General features: G+C 44.0%; 1 protein-coding gene across 3 annotated transcripts in view; it reads right to left on the bottom strand.

The window, feature by feature from the left end:
• The window catches only part of TFAP2C (transcription factor AP-2 gamma), a 50,798-nt gene that overhangs the window by 8,320 nt on the left and 21,334 nt on the right, over window positions 1-21,144 (bottom strand). The window contains exons 1-5 of one of the 3 annotated variants that reach the window (XM_086932497.1): window positions 20,536-20,726; window positions 15,566-16,030; window positions 13,584-13,635; window positions 8,889-9,111; window positions 704-822 (exon numbers count right to left, since the gene is read on the bottom strand). In XM_086932497.1, the coding sequence (XP_086788623.1) occupies window positions 704-822; window positions 8,889-9,111; window positions 13,584-13,635; window positions 15,566-16,030; window positions 20,536-20,583 (907 nt within the window). In that variant the 5' untranslated portion in view covers window positions 20,584-20,726. Of the gene's footprint in view, window positions 1-703; window positions 823-8,888; window positions 9,112-13,583; window positions 13,636-15,565; window positions 16,031-18,170; window positions 18,325-20,535; window positions 20,727-21,144 lie in introns of those variants that run through there. The other 2 variants (XM_086932496.1, XM_086932498.1) reach the window with 2 other exon arrangements.

The raw sequence follows: 21,144 nt of genomic DNA, 5'->3' as shown, positions 1-21,144 counted from the left end.
ATGTTGAAAGTAGAATGAGTAAGATCTGCTGGAATGGATCTGGAGTGTCACCTTGATGAGCCCCTTCACCATCTTGCTTAGAAGCAATTTTCAGAATCTTGGTGGAGTCAATTTGACCGTGCATGCTTTAGGTCACTCCGTTATGTTGCCTTATTCAATAACACTGGTACAACTTAAAAAGCTGTAAAGACACGTAGTATAAAGATCTACAGTCTAGTCAGTCAAACATACCATCAACACAACACTCTTGCCCATAATGCATTACTGGAGATCATCTCCAATCATTTCCTTTCCGAGAAGACATTCCCCAGTTGCACCAAAACTTGACACTCTTTTATTACTGTTTTTTTAGCACATAGCTCATCTCCTGCCTGCCAGTCCAGTCATTCCTCAATTTTGGCTGGAGAACACACAATTTCCTTTTAAAGTTAATTATTACCCAATATGTTGATTTCAATTATAATCATCAATAAGAACTCAATTAAGAGCTTAATTGGAGAGTGACGTGGTGAGTCAATATATTAACAGATGAAAGGGGCCATCTGCACTTCATTATAAAAAAAAACACACACATACACTTAAGTATATACACTTAAGTATTTAACATTATTAACACCTGTGCACTCAGAGGGCAAACTGGTCACATTTTCCCTGCCATTTATCATCAACTCCTATTACTCTTCAAAATCACACCAAGACTCACCTTCAACCAGCGACGTCAATAAGGTCACATTGGCTGCTTTTCTTCTGCCAGCTGGGAGATTTAAGCCAATTTTGTCCAATTTTTCACGGAGCGATCGCCCACCATTTTTGGATTTTGCTCTGAAACAATTCAAGCACATGGACACATTAGTGATGAACACATCGGTAGATATGGAAGCAAAAGCATCACAATTGTGTACAATCTACTGTCATTCACTTGCATTTGAGAGCGTTTCACACGCTTCAGCCCTTCCTTTGAAGGGTGCATCTAGTATCATGCTCCTCTGGAGCCATTAACAAATTTCAGACCTCCTTGTTAGTCATGAGAATTCACTGCTGCTAGCAAGACAGACGAACACAACTATTTACTGTAAAACAGGTCGCTAGATTAATTACACAACACTGGGCTATATAGTGTTTACAGTTACAGGATGACAGTATTAGAAGGAGGACAGAGGATGCTGTCCTTTGACCAATAGGTGCAGTGGAGTGAAAAATGTCAGTAATGTGGAAACACGAGGGGCAGCTCGAGAATATTGCAGAAAGATATGTAGAGAAGTTTTACAGATGCTGGGCTGGGAGGCATTACAAGTGTTTCAGGGGATGATAAATGGAACTCTCTGGGGACAAGAATGTTGTTCAGTTCAGTTTTACTTAGCAAGTTTTTTTAAGCCATCATTTTTATTGGGATCACCAAATAGATATTCAAAGCCAGTGGCTACATTGCGCTTAGAATGACAAGACATCATAACATTACAGTATCACTATGCAATTGCAAACCATGAGCCTTTTAAGTTACGACGCGATGTGAAATAGCATGTAGTGTCGACAAAAACTAAGAATGGTAATGGAATAATTTTTTAACCAGAACTCAGACACCAAAAAGAACCCCCCCCCACCGAAACATGGTGAGAGAAAAACCCATTATAAACAATCGCATCCAACCTCAAACAGAGCGGCATAGTCAAGTCAATAAATTTATATAGCGCGCTACATACCCAGAGGGTCTCAGGCGCTTGGAGAAGGGTGGGGAATTATTTGTCAAATATCCACGTTTTAAGTTGCTTTCTGAATGCTAGGTGGTTCTGAGTAAGGCGAAGGTGAGTGGGAAGTGAGTTCCAGGTTTTAGCTGCCAGGTAGGAGAAGGATCTACCTCCCATGGTGGTTTTGTTGATGCGAGGTACAGTGGCAAGGGCTTGGTTGGCGGATCGTGTGTGGCACACATCTGGAAGACCATTAGACAGTGGAATTGGGATATGAGACAGGAAGCAGGAAGGTATTCTCTCGGATGATAAACTAAGAATACTGGGGACGCCCAACAAACCCACGACAGGCCCCAATCCCAGCATACTTATGTTGCGACGTGTGGGAAAGGACCACCCATTGCTCCACACTTGCATCAGCCCTCCATGGACATGCCTTGTGCCTTCAAACATCACCAGTAATGCAAGGCGGTCTGCCTCATCATTATATGTAATAGTTTCAGAGGTGGTAATAAGCCTGACACTGCCATGATTTTGCCAAAGTCGTCTCATTAATACAACAAAATAAGCCAGCATCAGTGCTGCACCTACCACCCCCAACTAGACCACTCCTCAACATGGGGTCGTTGTATACCCTGGTCCCAAAAGATCCAACCATGGAAACCAGTTGATGCAAGGTCAAGCGATGCTCGGTCTACCAACACCATTCTACATCGCTGACACATGTAAGCGCTGCACCATGCCTGAAGCTACCGGGTTGGAGCACCTCCCCAAACCTTACACATGTAGTGTGCGCTGTTCGACCCTAAAGTCCCTATTTCTTGCAAAGGAAGAAAAAGACCTAGCTGTCTTGCATGTGCGTAGCTACGAGTAGTAAAACAATTGGTAGAGTCATGAGGGCCAGGGAGCTGCGGGGCTTAGTGCACCTCAATTATAGCCTTTTTTCCTACTATCAAAAACCAAATGGAATGGGGCCCATTTTCCTGGTTTGAATCAAGGTAAACTTGCTACTCCAGTGAAACTCGTCACAGACAAGTACTTTATTTACAGTTCCAATTAATCCAGATGCTCAGGTCAATGCGGAAGTCAGTCTTCGGCATAAGTATTCCCTCCTTGGTCCTCTGTGGCCATTTATTCCAGGGGTGTCTGGCCACTAGGTCAATGACTTTATTCCACTACACGAGCTTCTTGTATCCAAGTTATGCATGCATCACACACCCATCAATTACTAATATGGATGATAACAAACTGAACCAACACTGTCCTTCCCACTCCTCCCTGTGGCTCTCAGCAAAGGCCAGCAGGGAATGTAATGCCGCTTTACTTGCTGCGCAAGGTCAGTTTTGAACCCCGCAAGGGAACTGGGCACCATTTACATCTTTATACCTTCAGCCAACGCCTGTTTCACAATCCCATGGGACAGAGAGGGTTGGACTGGCCTATTGGGTAATCCGGCAATGCCTGAAGGGCTGATCTGACAGGTTAGTGTGCAGGCCAGTTTTTGGGCTGTTTATGAGCTTGTTTTTCGGTCTGGTGTGCCGTTTTTTTTAATGTTTATTTCCTGAATATTACCTCAACTATTCCCACAGCAAGCACAAATGCACGCGGGCTCTCACACCTTGCTACATTTGTATGCATCTGGTCTTAACAAGAACTGCCGCCCAATTTGCAGATGTGGGCCACCTTTTTTTTTTAAGGTATCTTATTCACCAAGGAGGGCCACTTTTATTTAGGGTTCAGGCTGTGCCAGTCCGAACCTGGGTACTATTTTGTACAAAAGAGTTTTAACAACTTCAACTACATGGCGCCTGTCTTGAACAGCTATCTAGTAAATGTAGCATGTGCCATCTGCTTTTCAAAATAGTCTGAGGTCCCCCCCCCCATGCCTCGGAGCCAGAGAAAGCAACTCAAGAGGATTAATTTGACAGGCCTGATTTCTTCTTAACCCCTTCCTTGCTGCCGTCGGCCATTGGCCGACGGCTGCACTACCCCCCCAGTGCTGCCATCGGCCAATGGACGTCGCGGCCGCGCCCGTTTTGCGGAAGTGCCGCACTGCGGGGAAATACCGGCCGCAAGAAAGGGGTTAAAATACAAAGTATAGATCTGTTGACAACATCTTGAACCTCAGCCCTTTAAGTGGCTACAAAAGGCAAATCTAATAACGTGGGGTCCCATCGAGCATGGTGAGGTGAACAAAAGAAAACAGAAAAGCAAGATCTGAGCCTACAGATCAGTTTGTGGTTTGAGAAAAGCATTGTAGGCGGTAGTAATCCACCAACTGTAATAAACGAAGATGCAGGGTAGCCAGTAGTATAGGTTAAACGGGGGATGGTTTATCCTCAAGTTAGTAGACTGAAGTTACAAGTACAAGATGGTAGTAGGGAAGTAGAAAGGCCCCACTGGGAGAAACATCCTTGCTGCTCATTCCAGAGGACACTCACTCACGCCATGCACACATCAGCATTCTATTGCCCCACACACACTGGCTGAGCATCAGGGAATATATACCTATGGGGAAAATGCACGGAATAGACAAAGATACCGCACAAACCAAGCCCAAAAAAAATTACTCATTTTTTGACGATTAGACAACATCAATTATCAGCATACATTTCAACGGAATAAAATCCATAAAAGCTTGTTTACAAATATATACATGATTTTTGATCTCCATACAATTAGCTAAATTTACTTCTCGACCATAATCCTCCAGCCACAGTTTGTGAGCTCAAAAGCTTACTCCTCCCCCGGAGTCCCAAAACCCAGACACACACTCAGATGTGGACTGAAAACCATTGCAGCCACCCATTCGAGAGATGGGACTTGGAAAACAGGCCAAATTTGGTCCCCTGGCACAGACTGTATCCCCCCCACCAACAGCCATGGAGCACATAAGCTCCCCTCAGAACGAGGAGGCGAGAGTCACCCTCCACAAATATTTAATTCCCATTACTAGACAGGTGCACTCCACCTATGCCAAACAATGCTTCACCCCTAATGCAACCACGTGGAATTGTTTTTAAACACCCAGTGTTCATTAACATACATTTTTATGATGAGGTGCCTAATTGTATTAAGTGTGGTAACAGAAGACCCTTCTTGCCACTCCCTCCTATGAGACATGCTATTACTGCTTCGTGCAGGTATTTCGGGGAGGGGGGCACGTGTGGAAGAAAGTTGGGTATTACATTAATTCTCTTTCAGCTTAACTAAAGAGAGGAAAAATAGTCCCTTAAAAATGAGCAGTGGAAGGATACAAGTCAGCCAATCAAAGAGATGGTACATATGGTAAACTCCAGGGAATGGACCAACCGTAGCAAGGGAGGACTCTGACTAAGAAGCAAGAAACGGAGAGGGCCCATAAAACCAATCAGTGGGTGGGATGTTAAGCACCTTAGGTTTTCAGTAAATCCACATTAGGTATTTCACAACCAGGAAACTGCACTGTTTGGTGGGCGAGACCCAAAAAATAAAATGACATCCCTCTGATCAGCAATATACAAGACCAAGACAAGAACTTGAATAGTAAACAAACGCAGCACTGAATAATAATTAGTGGTTGGAAACAATTTGGTTGGACAAATGTATTTTAAAACCAGTCAAAGTAGTTCAGCAATCTATTTTTTACAGGCACTTATCACATGGAACCCTTTGGAAGCCCTGGCGACAAAGTCATTACAAATTGCTATTAACACAAGAAGTTTTCTTTGTAAAAACATCTAGGTCTGAAATTTAAAAATATTAGACCCACACACTTGCATGATGGCATTTATAACATTATAAGCTTTCCGCATTCCGAACCAGGGAGGCACGCGGATACCAGTGAACTAGAGCAAACAAGAATTAGAAGTTCAACCCAGGGAGGCTAACCCACATGAGCCTGCACATCAAATCACAGATATTGCAGGGCCCAAGCAGTTCTTCTACATCACTAAATTTTCTGCTGGACTGAAGGTGGTATAGAGCTGTATTAACCCCTGAAACACTACAAAAAATAATAAAATGTCCACATGTTCAAGTTTCTTTTGACATTGTTTGTTGTGTTGATTCAAAATGTTATGTAGATACAATAAGGAACATGCACCAAAAAGCACCACCTGAGCTTTGTTATTGGTGTTCTGTTTAGAGACCAGACGGACCAGTTCAACTACTGTCAATCCCAGTGCAAACAAGCATTGGCAAACCCAAAAGACTCTGGCCTTCGTAAACTGATGCTTTTTTTTTAAACCGCGAACATACGCCAAGAAAATATGGGTGCTAGATGCTTGCAAGGAAAATTTAACATTGAAAAACCATTCACTGATATGGCTGTTTTACTAGTGAAGTTTAATTTTTTTATTGGATTATACTATTTTAGAAGGAAACAAAATAATAAAGACCTGACCAGGCACTCGGATCACAGGCAGCCAAAATCTTCAAATAATTTTACCAATCATTTTAAAAAGACCGTATAAGAATCAAAGATGCACTGCCATTTACCGTTAATGTTTACCCAAGAGGCGAGTAAAAACAGTTTTTTTTTAAAGCGTTCAAAGCCAATTTACCAGAGAAATCTACTAGAAGACCTCCATGTATTTCTATACTCTAAGGCATTTTATATTTTACATACTGAAACGTATGTGTGAAATGCCGTAATTACAGTGAATAATCGGCAGAGGAAAAAATTATAAATACTGTGTTCCTGTAGATTGCCACCAGTTGATTAAATGGACCAGTTTCGTCTCCATGCACGGTTGAGAATATAATTTTTTAATAAAAATAAAATCCTGGCACATTCACATTCATTATGAAGGCTAAACATCCCATATGCGGAACTACAAAGTGACAGGCATGAAGCGTGTGCAATGATCTGTCTTGCAGCCCAGGAGTCATGGCTTATTGCCATCGACCAACAATTCACATCGAACAATGCCAATATGTTTCAAGTGAAGGAGCTCTCTTCCACTTCTGTAATTATAAAAAGGATAGAATTCTTTAATAAAAATGAATACCATAAAAGGCTACAGGCACGTTGACAAGGATTATACCAAAGCAACAGCGGAACCAACTATAAACGTATCAACACCGTGGAATATCCAGGGAAAACAAAGATTATAAAAAGGTACATCATAAAACAACAACAAAAAATTACCGTTTTTTACATAGAAATTACAAATTAGGGCATGAAGAAAAAAGTTGTTCTTATGATAACCATGCACACCAAAGCTCTTCACATTGTTTCAACCACAGGGTAAGCGTAGAAAAAAAGTCAAACTCTCGCCCAAAAAGGAATCCACATGGGACCCGCACTCTCACTTCAATGGCCCAGAGAATGCTGTAAAGTGAAATCAACTCACTCTTCTTTCAATTACATTTTCACAGCATTGACAATCACAAGAAATTGAGAAGAACCATGAAACTATTTTCTCCACACAATTTCAAATAAATCCCATCTCTCTGTATCTTGCTTCCACAGTCACAGTTACACAAGATCTTTTGGTTTGCCCCTACAAACGTATTGAAGAATCTAAAGTGTCCAAACTCTCAATACGGAAATGACAAAGCAATGTAAAATACATATGTATAGTCATGGTTCACTTAGTTATTGTACCTATGGATCAAGTCGTATGAAGTTATGTAGTACGATCGGGAACTCTCAACAGGTTTCCACTAGATTCTTTGATTAGACCAATGGACTCTTCAAAGAGACAGTCTATGTTACAGGGATCGAGACATAATAAAATTAATGCGGAATTGTACCAGGAAGGTTACTGGCCTGGTAAGGTGCATCCGTCCGCATCTTAGTCAATTGTAATCTTAAGGGGCTCTTGATGGACCTAATGGGTCTTGTCGAGTTCAGGGATACTGTCCTAGGGTGGGCAGACTGGTAAGCCTACAATGAGTACGGATTCACTTTTTGGGCCTTGGACACTTGAAATTGGACACTACCTGGTATTTCCATTGTTAATTTTCAGCAGGTATGCAGGACTTTCAATTAAGCTCATCTGGCGATGGGTTCACATTCAAATGGGGTCAGAGCAGATTATGGCATTAGGACAATTGTTACACTGTTCGAATTCCCATCATGGCTTCTCAGACACCCTTCATAACTAAGCTTGAAAGGGGTAATTCAACTAAGGCAGGATTGTGGGCCACATCAACAGACTGGAAGGGCCATGAAGAAAAAATCTCATCTACCAATAACAGCCCTTGTTTCATGGTGCATTATTGACATCGAGAAAGGAGAGCACTGTCACAGAGATGTGAACGGATACAAACCATACGTGACAGAAATGTGTCACTTTTTTTTGCAGAGTTTTATATAGGGCGAACTAGACCCGAACCGAATCAGGTATCAGAGCGCTTTACATATCACCAGTTACGTTACATGAGGAAACACATTCATTTTTTTTAGGCACGGGGAGATTAAGTGATTTGCCCAGAATCACAGGAATGCTAAAGAATGCAAATATTCACCACCAGTCACAAGATCTGGGTTTCATCCATTGTTCTTTTGCTAACCACTCTACCCCAGTTTGGAGCCAGGCATCTGCAAATCAGTTTTGAGTCTGTTCCTCATGGGAACTGTCCAGCCCGAACTGCCAAGTCAGGTCCTTCCTGGACCAAAAACAAGCATCCTGGACTGGTTTTGAGGCATCACCACTCATCAGCCAAGCTAGCTTGAATCCAGTGGCGCAGTGAGCATGGGGTCCACTTCTTGGCATACTCTTCCCAATTAAGGCGACAAAAGCCAAAGAAACAAATGATGGAAAGAATGCTGAACAATGCAAACATTCACCTCCAGTCACAAATGCATATTTAGGCCATCACAAGTAGACCTCTGTAGACTGTTGATTGTGCCAATTGACCTCCTTTGCCTTATAAACAGCTTTTATGGCAACACGTTCGAACTATGGAAATAAATTTTGTCCTCTAACCCTGGTATTCAGCTCTATCTGGGGTGATGCCTGCTTCAAGAATACCGTCTTTGCAAGATTGTAATTTGCAATTGACCAGAGGTCTTGTTCTCTGCATAACAGTTCCCATTTTAGGTATACTTATGTTCCAAGAGGAAAGCAACGGAGGAACTGGCCCAGAAGTTGAGCTGAACAGAACTCTGGCTTTCAATCTCATGCTATATTTATTAAGCAATGCAGACTTGTACAATAGACATACTTTTCCAACATGATTTTGAGGCTCAGGTTATGTAAGGTTAACACGTACCTTCGGAGTACTCCACCCAGTAGAGAGGCGTTCAAACACTCTGGAGGAGACAGCCTTCTCTGGACCTCAGCCACCGTCACCTTGTATTTCGACGTAGAACTCAGCAGAGACAGTCTCCCAGGAACAGAACAAAATACTTCATTGGGGTTTAGCACCATTCCCATCAAAGCGTCTTTCTGAAATGGAAGACTCAAGGCGTTGTTTTTATTCATAGATATCGGACCTGGAGAAGAAAAAGAAAAACCCACAAAAGGTGTTCAGTTTTAGGGAAGATCATAAATTGAGATCAGCCACACCAATGTAAAGCTGGTTATGTAATCCTACAAACAAGGTGTATACCAGAACACAATAAGGGATCAAATGGCAACAACTCAGAAACTGAAGAGTCACACCCAGAAGTTATGCAATGCATAGCATTCAACGAAGGAAGAACAAGTGGAATTTAAAGTTAGATTTTCTTCTACTGGTGCGTGTGGCCAAAGAGCACAACAGTACAGCTATAGAGGGGATCAGATCACACGCGAGGGTTACAAAGAACCCCCAGGCATGCCTTTTACAGGAACGCGTTTGGGTATTTTGATGGAAATGGATGTGTGGTGACAGTCCGTAGCATCGGTAGTGCCTGAACGCAAGACCACCACTTAATTTAGACGATCTCCTTCTACAAGACACTTCCTTTCATATGTTGTCCAGATGGCACACTCGTTGCGACATGTTTTGTGGCTTTAATATGCCTCCTAGAAATACACCAGAACAAAAGTATCCCTACCGACAAAGTCCACACCTTGGATTATGTAGGCCAACATGAAGCCATCCAGTGAAAATTAAAAAGAGCAAACCAGTCTAGACAATATATGATGGCAAAGGGTCTCATCTGAAAACGCAATCGTCAACTGTGCAACTTGTCCAACTTAGGGTGGGAGAGGCATAGTGGTTTAGGTGGGCTTCACTCTAGGTCAGTGTTCAAAATGGAAATGCAAATCGCCCAAACCAAGCAGCCAGAAATGTAACTAAAAACAAAATCATGCAAGCTCTACGGGCCTGTGGCTCACACTCACCAAGACGTTTAGCAGTGTGTTAGGAGTCACCTTTGGTACCAAGAGACACCGTTTGAAAGCTTGCTTTGCAGACATCCTGTGCAAGTTTCTTTACCTCCCTAGGATTCTTTATTCTGATCTCTATACCAGGGGAACACTTGGAGGCACTGACAGCCAGAAATAACCAAAACGTGCAGGTAGTAAGAAAAACATTCATAATATAGACCTTCTGTTGGGTGAAATAGGGGAAAAGGGGGGGGGGGAGAATTGGAGGGGACACCGTGGGGAAGAATCGGAGGAGACACCACTGAGAATATAAGCCTCAAAAGATTATGGTAAATCCGCACAACGCATGGGAAAAATGCACTCCTTTGAAATAGATGTGACCAATCAGTGCTAAACATTGATGAGCAAATCAAATGGGGATCAAAACTAAAGTGTCCAAAACACCACCAAAAAACACACATTTTCAAGTTGACCTATATACGACAAGTTTTCATTCTTTTCTAGAAGTCCAGAAAATACATACATTAAAATATAAGAAATTAAAGGTCTATGAAATGCAGAGCGGAAACATACACTGGGGTTCACAGATTTGTTTTCTTCATGACGGCCAATAGTAGAGCCACATACGGTTTTCCTAGGACGTCCACCTATGCCTTAGACTGCTCCTGTAGTCCTGAAGGCAGCCAGGCTGGGCAAATCTTTTCGAAGACTAAAAAAGTCCTATAGGGATACACCATGGGACTCAACATAATGTTTGTAGACAAAATATCCGGGTCACTCATTTCCAACGATCGTGTACCTTATTTCTTGTGTAATGTGCTATGAGCCAATTCCACTTCAATGGGAGCAGAAACATACACAAAATCTATTCCTCAAAATAAAAGAATTCTTCTCAACTATCCCCCCTATCCACTATCCTTCTCAAGCTTCCCCCTACCCCCTCCCCCAGGCGGGGGGGGGGGGGGGGGTAGGAGAGAGCTGAAGCGTGTACTTCTAGTAAAGCAGTTAATGACACTCCAAGCATTTTGTTTTTTTTTAGTGTTGGCCCCATAGAGAGAAACACTTTATTTGAGAGGTCATCAGTGATGCCATTTAAAATGTCACGAGTGATACAATATGTTCGGCCATAAGCAGTTTCTGACTAACTTTCTCATTCACAAGTGCCATCAATATACCCTGTTTAAATTAAGCATCAACACGAATTCTGCTAAGTGAAATGTAGATGGATAACCAGTATATCATAAACTGAGTATTGGTTAAAAAATGTATGCCTAGTAAACAATTTAGTGTAGCCTTCAATAAACATAGGGGTCACAACACTGTGAAGCAGAAGATTTTACTCCATCGTACATCAATCTACAGCCCAGGGACACAACCCGAGAACTTCTGAGGACTTAAGGCCACTTTAGTAAAAGGTCATACAAAAAGATCCTTTTCAAATATGGTTGCCCCGGGACCAATTTGTATGAAGCCCCTCCTCTTCACGGTGTTCGTAATGGCTACCCACATGTTTGCGAGCATTTGCAAGTCGGACTACCTCCTCTTAACAAATCGCAAACATTCCGCATCGGAGAATCTTCCTTGCCCAGAGCATAAACACATTGTCCATACGAAAGAGAAAGATTGCGCATGGCTTGGACTTGGGTGCAATAGTGTTCCAAAGGGAATATGGCCCATGTCCAGAATGGCCCAACATAAAGTGAATATCTTGCCTTCAACTCAGTGGCAATCCTTCTATTGTTGGCAGGGTTTCAGCTGGTTATCGGAAAATTAAACACTGACTTCCAGAACATGTGCTCACCCACTAATACATTTCAGTAGCCGCATTGATAGTTCTGAGATAATTTTGAGAGAATAAAAATGATAATCATTTAAAAACGCAACAAAAAAATTATTGGAGCGTGTAGGTATTTTTCATTTCAAAGTGACACCACTGCATGTTTTAGAAGACCATCTTGAGATCTATGTGTTCTCTGCCCCATATTTATCGTAAAGACGTCAATCCATAGTTAACATCGGCTGTAACTCCCTTGGGGGCAAATATTATTCATGCAGCTCGAACAGGATGGGGGGTGTATGACAAACGCTTACAAGAGTTCAACGGGCAACAGGAGGCCCAAGTACCAGCTTCTCCCAACCATAAAAATGTGTGATCCTTCCATGGGAACCGTATCTCCCAAAATCGGGAATGCTCAGAAACAAGCTGGTGAAGTCACCACACAATATATAAAAGAAGAGGATTTAATAGGAAATGTAATAGAACTAATGGAATTGATTTACTACTTCGGATATAAAGTGAAATTAACCATAGCTGAATTTCTAAGCTGGTGCTCAGTCATTTTGAGCTACCCCGCCGTTGGCAAATTCACCATCATAGATTCAAGGCAAAGCGATTAAGAGTGGATGAAATTCCAAACCCAATCCTAAAAGAATCATATTACATTGGAAAGTAAACTTTCTGCATGCTAATAAACCTTTACGCTGTGCAGTCTGGAAACCAGAGTTCTACTCCCCCCCCGCCCCCAACTCCCTAGTCAGTGAAGTGATCCTGGCTTATCACCTCCTTACATGGGCCATTTGTGAGCTAGGAATTTTACTGTCAACCCCATATAAAGTGCATTAGGAATCAAACATTCATCGGCACATGCCTTTGTTTATGTGAGAAAGAATCAAAAACAACCCATGAAGCATGTGTATCACAAGAAAGCTTTTGAGAAGCCTGACAACCCCAGGCTGCACCCTTCGGGTTTCCTTATAGAGGTTGTGTTGAAACTTCCCTGAAGGCCTTCAATAGTTTTGTGTCAAACACTAGCACTTATCCGCAATACTAATGTCCTGGGAAGCATCGACTGCACAAAACCGTCCAACCACGTATGCGCGAGATCACACCTTACATAATGAGAGTACGCGGTACATACCACAACTTAATGAGCAAACCAGAGGATGGTTCCAGAATTACAAGGGGGAAGCTCCCAAAAAATAAGTTAAGTATCAAATTAAGAAATGTTGTGCCCTGCCTACACAAACATTTCACCATTCGTCAGCCACGAAAAACATGAGGCTAAACTCAATTAGCTCTGTCCACGATTTACTGATTAACAAACATCATATAATAAATATTTTCAGTGGCTATCATAGCTCCTGAAAATACTTATATATAGATATATTTTGAATAGTCAAGTACTTCTGACAATCCAGTCTTAAAAAAAAAATAATAATCAGCCTTCATGGCATATGGATCAAAGAGCCATTTCAGCGAAACACTTAATTTGTGTGGAACCAGCATATAACTGATTTTGTATCCTTCTCAGCGACAAACAAGGCCATGTAAGGAATAAAATGGCACAGCTGTGATCTTTGCATTTTAACTATCCACTTTTTAACAAATAAACCGTTGCCATCTTGTCATACCTAATTCAAACACCATTTTCCCTCCAAAATAAGGGTCAATTAAGGAACTTATTTATAAGAAACACAAACACTAGTTAAAGTATGATCGCATACTATACCTCAAACTTCGCAACATTAAACCTTACCATTGGATAAACATTTATTATCTATATTGGATGGACAGCAATTCTTCAAAGTACAAATACGCAGAGAAAGTAACAAACATAAAATTGAATAGTATTCAAATGAAGCCAAAACCCACCTTTTTTAATGACAGTCTGGTCTTGCATTATTAAATTCTGGTCTTCCACATTCTGAAAGGCAGAATACGCATTTTAGACAAATTAAACCTTAAGACAGGAAATCATGAAGGATTCATACTTTCACCTGGTTATGCCCACCTCAAACTAGCCTTCAATACTGCAGTGCAGGTTTTTCTAAAGTTATTACCACAGTCTGGCCAACACCTTACACTTCATACTTGCTAAAGATTGTACACTTCCATAGAAATTCCAATATGGTGCCATGAAAGAGTAGAGCACCATCTAGAATAGCATAAACAAGGACACCAAGGAACATATGTATCAGTTCTGAAAGATACCCTTTTTAGAGTTCGAATGCACAATTTTACTGTAAAAGTTATGTTTTTTAGGAATGAATAAAAAACGATTCTATGGGTCAGTCACGCAAATGAAAACAGCCATACTAGTCTGCTTGATCTCTCAATGCTGGGCAGGGAGAAAGGAACCCCTATAACTGAAATGTTACAAATCCCCTATCTTGCAGTTCAACAAATGCCTCCAGCTTTGGAAAAGGGGGGGCATATCTCTTTAGGAAACCGGTGAAAACGTGGCTATTACATCGGGGCATTTGAGGGATTTACTCAGTGAATGTGGTGAATTGGTGACGTTTATGTAGCGCCGGGACATTCTTAGGTGTAGCTGTTTTGCTTTATAAATTCCTGATTGATAGCTTGATAAGAGAAAAGTGAGAGCTGGAGAATAATCAAGGAATTTCACTACGGGTAGTTCTAATGTAGACTTTTCCATGTCAGTTATACATGAAACAGCACTTTTCCTCAGTGTGAACCGGAGGTCTGATGGGGGAGAAATGATTTAATACCAGACTATGTAAGATTGCAGGATTAGGTCGAAATTTCCCCCAATATCCACAGGGTTAACGAAGTGAAGTGGCTGGAATTTGGTTGTGTCATAACTACTAATTTGTAATGCAGATAGATTTAAATAAGCATGCACCGACACTTCGGGGAGTCCTGGGGTTGAATCCGATTGCATACCATGAACTGGAAACACTCATACTGAAGTGGTATCAATTTTTCACTCAACAACGTGCCTTGGGGCATTAGAGCTGTGCATCAGATATCCAAAATCTGCACTGGCTATTCAAGATAATTAATCGGGTATATTCGGATTTGAGCTTCTTGTTTAGCAGCAGGTTATTAAATTGTGTGGAAGCTTTTAATGTGGCACATTAGGTGTTGTTTTCCAAGTGCATACATCCTTAAATTTACAGGACCTGCATAAAATGAGGATCAGTGCCTGCTGTTGGAAAACCCAAATACATAGGCGTTACAGTGTAATACCAATGACCTCGGTGTGCATGTACTAAAATATTGCTTCTTAAAATGCTAACATATCAAGCCTTATACACAAGCAGAAAAAAAAACTAAGTGGCGCCCAGCTAAAATATTACATCAAATTCACATTCTGAAAGGGACTGTACACTTTAATTTTGGTTTCTGGTTACATCAAAAGAAATATTTTTTGCCCATCTTTTAGAAATAAAGGTCATTCAGCTCCAAAATAATACGCAGGCATGCCTTCTCCTATCGTGTCTCAGCCAATCAATGAATGGGGTCAGGTGTCAAAGAGGGGGGTCAACCAATGAAAAGGCCAAGCCAGGCAGACAGCCCATTTTCTTCTCTAGAATGTCTCTTTGGGTATGGGCCTGACATGGTTACACGTGACAGACTTTACAATTATTTGTCATGTTTTATGTTAACCCAATTGGTTCCGAAACAGAAGTAAACCAAGGAAAGCCCTGCAGATTGGTGCTGACGCCCTTTGGAGCCCTAGTTTAGATCAAACGGTCCCTGTGGTGCAACCACTCTATGCGCGATTACTTGGATTCGACCAATAAACAGGCCGATTGAAGGTGGGACGCCATTTTGTTTTCCTGGATAACTAACCCCTGGCAATCTGCCCACGCTGAGAGCACCTGTACCTCTTCCATCTGATGCGCCATCTCGTGCAGACCCAAGTTCTCGGCCAGGTTAGCGGAGTCCAGGTTGTGGCCATGCTGCAGGAGGATCTCGGACCGCCGGTACGCGTCCCGCCTCAGCCCCGCAGATCCCGCATCCAAAGCCGAAAGGTGCTGGACAAGGCCGGACCTGGAGTGGTGGGAGAGGCCGGAGGGGTCCTGGTTGTTCCTGTTGGGCCAGCCCTGCTGCTGGCTGGGGGAGGGCTGGTGAGGCTGGTGGAGGGAGTTGATGGAGAAGGGGTCGAGGTGGGAGTAGGGGTCTGCCGACTGGGAATACGACAGGGGCTGGTAGGGGGGCGGGAAGTACGGAGGCTGAAAGTCAGACGAGCCAGAGTGAGAGAGAGGAGGGGCCGGACTGTACAGGTGCTGGCTCATGGCCGAAAGGTGAGGTAACCTCGGGTTCCCGTTGCTGCTGCCATCATGTCGGTCCTGAGGAGAGAGGAAAACACAAGATGTAGGTAATTGAGAAAGAAAAAGGACTCAAAATCCGCGCGCATGCTTCGTATATTCAGTTTTGCGCTTTTCACTTCAATCATCGATATAAAAAAAAAGAAATTATATAGCTATATTTAACAGATTAATCTAATGCCAAAAATTGCTGGGACAAAATATGCATCAATAAAATCAATTATCCATCTAAAAATGAACTATGGAATTCACTCCTTGCGTTTTTTTAGCTCCGGATACTCCCTATCCAATACCTGCTCACTATTGGAAGTTCGTAGAATCAAGACAGAAACACGATTTGCCCAGGATCACACAATTTTGATGGCGCTGGAAAACATTGTAAAACTCTGGACTCGGGATTGCGTAAACTACAATGTAGCCTTGATCACATGTATGACAGCGCGTTCCATGTGCATTAATGCTCAAACAGTGCTTCTCCAACACAAATGACATCCCCAGCTCACGGTAATCACCACAGACACGCCACATCAGTCAAACGGGGAACGTACCAGAGATTATAATGGCATTTGAGCACCAGTTCTCGGGTGTAAAGAATCAATTGATGTATGAGGAAAAACACATTTGCCAAGAAATGCAATTCAGCGGTGTGCTTTGTATTTTAGAAGTACGGGGAAAGCTGCAAAGTCTTTTTTTTTTTTTTTTAGGGGTGAGGGGTCCCACTGCGGAAAAATACATAGATTAGTTTGCAAACGATTGCTGAATTTAAAAACATAGACTGGTTGCCTAAAGAAAAAACGTGCGTCACCAGTGGCTCAGCCTGTCATCCGAGGGCAAGGCGCTTCCAGTGCGAAGAAAAACAGATTAACATATTTTCTCACGGAAAGAAACTGTGCCGTGATTTTACCGCTCGATGCTTGCTGGAAATACACAAATACTTAATTAAAGATAGTCGCACACATACTGCAGTTACGACGCTTGAAAACGACCGTTTCTAAATTAATTTTACGCAAGCACCAACCAGCTGACGAACCCCTCCGCGACGAAGAAATCGCCGTTTTGTACACCTTAAGTAGAACAAATCATGTGTGCAAATTATTTTGCTGAGACCGTTTTCCTCCCCAATTTTTTTTAAAAAGTGTAAACGGTTTTATGGATGCGTATATTACAGCTCCGCGCAATGCCCAGATATGAACTAACGCGTACTGCCAGAGTTCGGTTTAAGATGCTCTGCCCAAAAGGATAAAGGCCGCGACTTTTCTTTGAGCGCAAATAAACATTTTAATCTCATGTCTGCAAGAGTTTGCGATAAGGTAGAACTAATTCCGGTGATTATATAGATATAGATATATATTAATTCTCTCATTTTTATCTCAGGCATGACAGTTGAGCACCTGTTTAACCTGCGCTTTTTCTCAATACATTCTGTTCCCAAAAGACACTTCAGTTCACAATCATATAGAGGAGAGTCCCTTTCAACGGGCTTTTCTGGGGTCTTAAACGACCCCCTCTCCCCGAATCCATTGACATGAATAGGAACCAAGACCAAAAATGTTGAGAGGTGATTACAAATATGGGAACAGCTGTACACGCCGACTGACTGAGGCATCGGTAAACAGTAGCGCATGGTTACTTGATAAAAAGCCGGAAGGGCTGGAGCAAGGGAACTGCCCTTGAGCACACGTTAGTGGAGGGAGCGAGCCGGAACGGCCCAGTAAGACTTAAGGAAAAGAAGCGCCTAGAAAGCCTTGCCAGAGAACAGCGACATGACACAAGCCCCGTGAAGGCTCAGGGGCAACAACCATTCAAATGGGCCCCATTCAACGCATGGTCAATGAATATCCGAGATAAAAGACTCGGCGGCCCCTCGGTGCATTCTTAACAAGACCCCTCTTTTCGCGTTATATATACCCCAGTCCCAGGACTGGGCTGCCGATACCACCGGGTGACTATAATGCCTACCACTCAATTCAAAACGCTTAGAGTCCCACGGCAAGGTAGCAGGCGCTAGATAGACACGGTAATGCAGAAAAGTACGAAAGCAAAACCACAGAGCACAAAGCAACGTGAATGGCACGAACCAATAAAAACTTCCGAAAAAATAAATATGATGTGCAGTTCCGTATTGCATGCTGCGGTCTGGTTTTGTGTGTCTTTTTTTTACCTGCGTGTAGCCAATCCGGTTGGGCTTTTCTTGGTGCGTGACCACCGGCATGGTGTTCAGTTGAGAGAGTTTTCTTCCCAAAGTCAGTCCACGGACTGAAGGCGAGCGACTCCTTCCTCGACTCCGGAAGGGTTCGACTCCTGCTCCAGGGGGAGTGGGGGTCTCACTGGTGATGTGGGTGCAAGTCGGGGCGCACGTGTCTGGGAGGGTGGGTGCGAGTGGGACCACTCCTCCAGAGGGGGGGGTCTGTGCCCGCTGGGGGTACCAGGGTAGAGGCTGACGGCAGTGTGTGGGTGCAGGCGAGGGCTCGCCGGGCTGTGGGGTCGCGAGGTGGTACTAGCCTCTGGTAGCCTGTCCCGGAGGATGAGGAGTCGCCCGCAGGGCTCCGTCCGTGCCTTGCCCGGGGATGCTTTGCCTGGAGGTGAGCCGAGGAGCTGCAGCTCACAGCGTCAGGGTCATTAAAATGTCTTGGCTCCTCAGTCAGTAAAAAAGGCGGGCCCAAGGGTGCGGACAGGCCCTTCCCAGTTCAGAGGCCGCACTGATCCGGAATGAAAGCTGCTCATCAGATGGAGCAAGGCCAGTGGGCACATTAAGACCCCTCCCTTAGGGTGGGGGCACCACATGGGTCCCTAGAACCAAATACACAAAGTGGTACATTTAGTTCTTTTAAGGTTGGAGACGTGGTGTTTCCGGCAGAACAACAATTGGTCGGTGCCACCATATAACTAAACACCAACAGGTATTGCCTTGATTAAACAAGTGAGACATTGGAGCAAAACGTGTAATGCGTTTCTAATAGGGGTTGAACATAACATCGTAAATGAAAAGACATTACCCGTGAAACCAGGCAGCTAGCGTTTCACGTGGAGCCATCACCCTAGTATAAACATGCTTTTGGGAAAACAAATATTAAATGTGCCGCCTTGTGTGGAGATGGGGAGGGCGATACAATCTGGGACATGGGAAAATGTATACGGCTATCGCCTTCACAGCTTCACCACATGGCGAGAAAGGTGCAAGCCCAGGCGACATATGTGCGGAATATACGGCGCGAACTTTTTAAATCAACGAAAATTGAGAAGTTTACATTGCGAATTTTAATTGCCAATATTGTATAAACGGGGCATGAATGAGACTCCTACATACACACAAACATCCATCCAGTTAGAATACAAACTAATAGTGGCACGGTATTTGGGATCATTCAAACGCAACCCCCATGGGAAAAATGGGGATTGCGTTAAGCTGCATTATATGCAGGGCTTGTTCTGCGTTATGTGCTTTTTTCTCCACGATCGCTCACGGGTTCAGGAATAGACTGAGGTTGGTGAACTCGTTTCTCTGTGCTCACATAAGTGTGTTTCTCGCGCCCTCTGGCGGCCAGGAGTGAGCAGCGCTTTGAGGATAGGTCCTTTAACCACGAACCGGTCGGACAGGCTGGTTCACCCGCATCAACTCTCCCTGCCCCGCGCCCTCAGTTTTCATCGGCATGTTTGTCTTATCTGCGAGCGGCGGTGTCAGTTGGTTGACGGTGTCCAATTTTAAAAATGCATTTGTATCCTGCAGGCCTATGGTAAACACGCGAGGCAGACAATGTGAGGGGCGCGAGCAGAGCACATGTAGCGCCTAAAACTGTGTAGCTCCATCAGCGATACTGCGCAGCTTCATCAGCGATACTGCGCGAAGGGCCTCTGCGGTCAAGTGCCTTCCGTTCCTACTGAGATCCCTGGTGCCTGTGCACCAGCCTTGTGTAAAAAAGTGAGACACGCCTGCTTTCAGCCGCAGCACACTGTAACACGGACTTCGGAGTGTGATACACCTTTTCCCCAAAACCTTAATTTTCCTCGTTCACGTCCGATGTGCTTCCTCCAAAGCAATCAACCCTGGGAAGAGAATACAATATCCACAGAGGAAGCCCCGAACTACATCGTCAATAGTGCAAGAACTTGTGATTCATTTTGCAAGGGGAGAAGCGCCCCCCAAAACCCAACTGCAGATCAGCAAAAAAATACTTTCAAAACTACAAATCGCGCCCTGGCTCCACAGTGGGGGCACTTCCCATTCTGTGCTTCAAAGAATCCGGCCTTAGTCCATGTAGAGCAAATGTTGAACTAATAATTGGAGGACGTAAACTGGCATTTTTAAAATAAATAGTTAAATTGGTAAAAGCCACACTAAAACGTGTAACGTGCAACACTTCCCACGTTCCGCCTCTGCGAGGTGGAGCCCGTGAGCTGTGGTGAGGGAATTAGCACCTAATTATCTTAGTAGCGCGTGAGACACCAGGGGCCGTCGCCAGGTGTGATCTGCGGCACTAGTCTCGTGCCCATCGCCTCCTTATCAGGTGCGTAATGTCGCTGCTCACCTCGCACTCGTCTTCGTACTTCACGTTATCTGCTAGTTTCCACAGCATGGCGTCCAGTGTCCAATAAAAGCCCAAAGCAGATCCAGGCCAGAGGGGGTGCAATCCGTGGCAGTGGAGAGGAGGTGTGCGGCGGTCCCCGAGTCGGAGGTGCCAAGCATGGGAGCTCGTTCAGAAGTGATTTGTCTCTAGTGGCCACGGGAAGCTTTCCCCTGCCCTTCCCTCTCCCAGTCCGCCCACCCCGATACATTACCCTAGCTCCTCCCTGGGGAGGGGAAGCGCGCTACAGTCGGAGGGGCTGGATCGAGGAGGTGGAGAGAGTGTGGGAGCCTCAGCCTGGCACACAACACAGTGTGCCCCAAAGCAGGCAGGCTGGCGCGCAGTGGGGTGTCCCCGTCATCGGTCTGGCGCCTAGCAGGGAGGGGAGGGAGGGAGCTTCTGGGCGCTGTGGCAATTTCCCACACCGGTCAGGGGAGGATCGTGGGTTGTAAAAATGAAGATTCTGCCTCATATAAATCATGGCTGAGAGAGGTAAATCAGTCAGGTGCACTTTTAGATGCGGGCGGGCTTCTGGGCGCTTCCGGAGCCTGGATGGGCCAACGGATAAACCGG

This window comes from Lissotriton vulgaris, chromosome 7, assembly GCF_964263255.1.
Source record: "Lissotriton vulgaris chromosome 7, aLisVul1.2, whole genome shotgun sequence".
NCBI classification, from domain to species: domain Eukaryota; kingdom Metazoa; phylum Chordata; class Amphibia; order Caudata; family Salamandridae; genus Lissotriton; species Lissotriton vulgaris.
The sequence above is the reverse complement of the archived record's forward strand: the minus strand, read 5'-3'. Positions and strand labels throughout refer to the sequence as shown.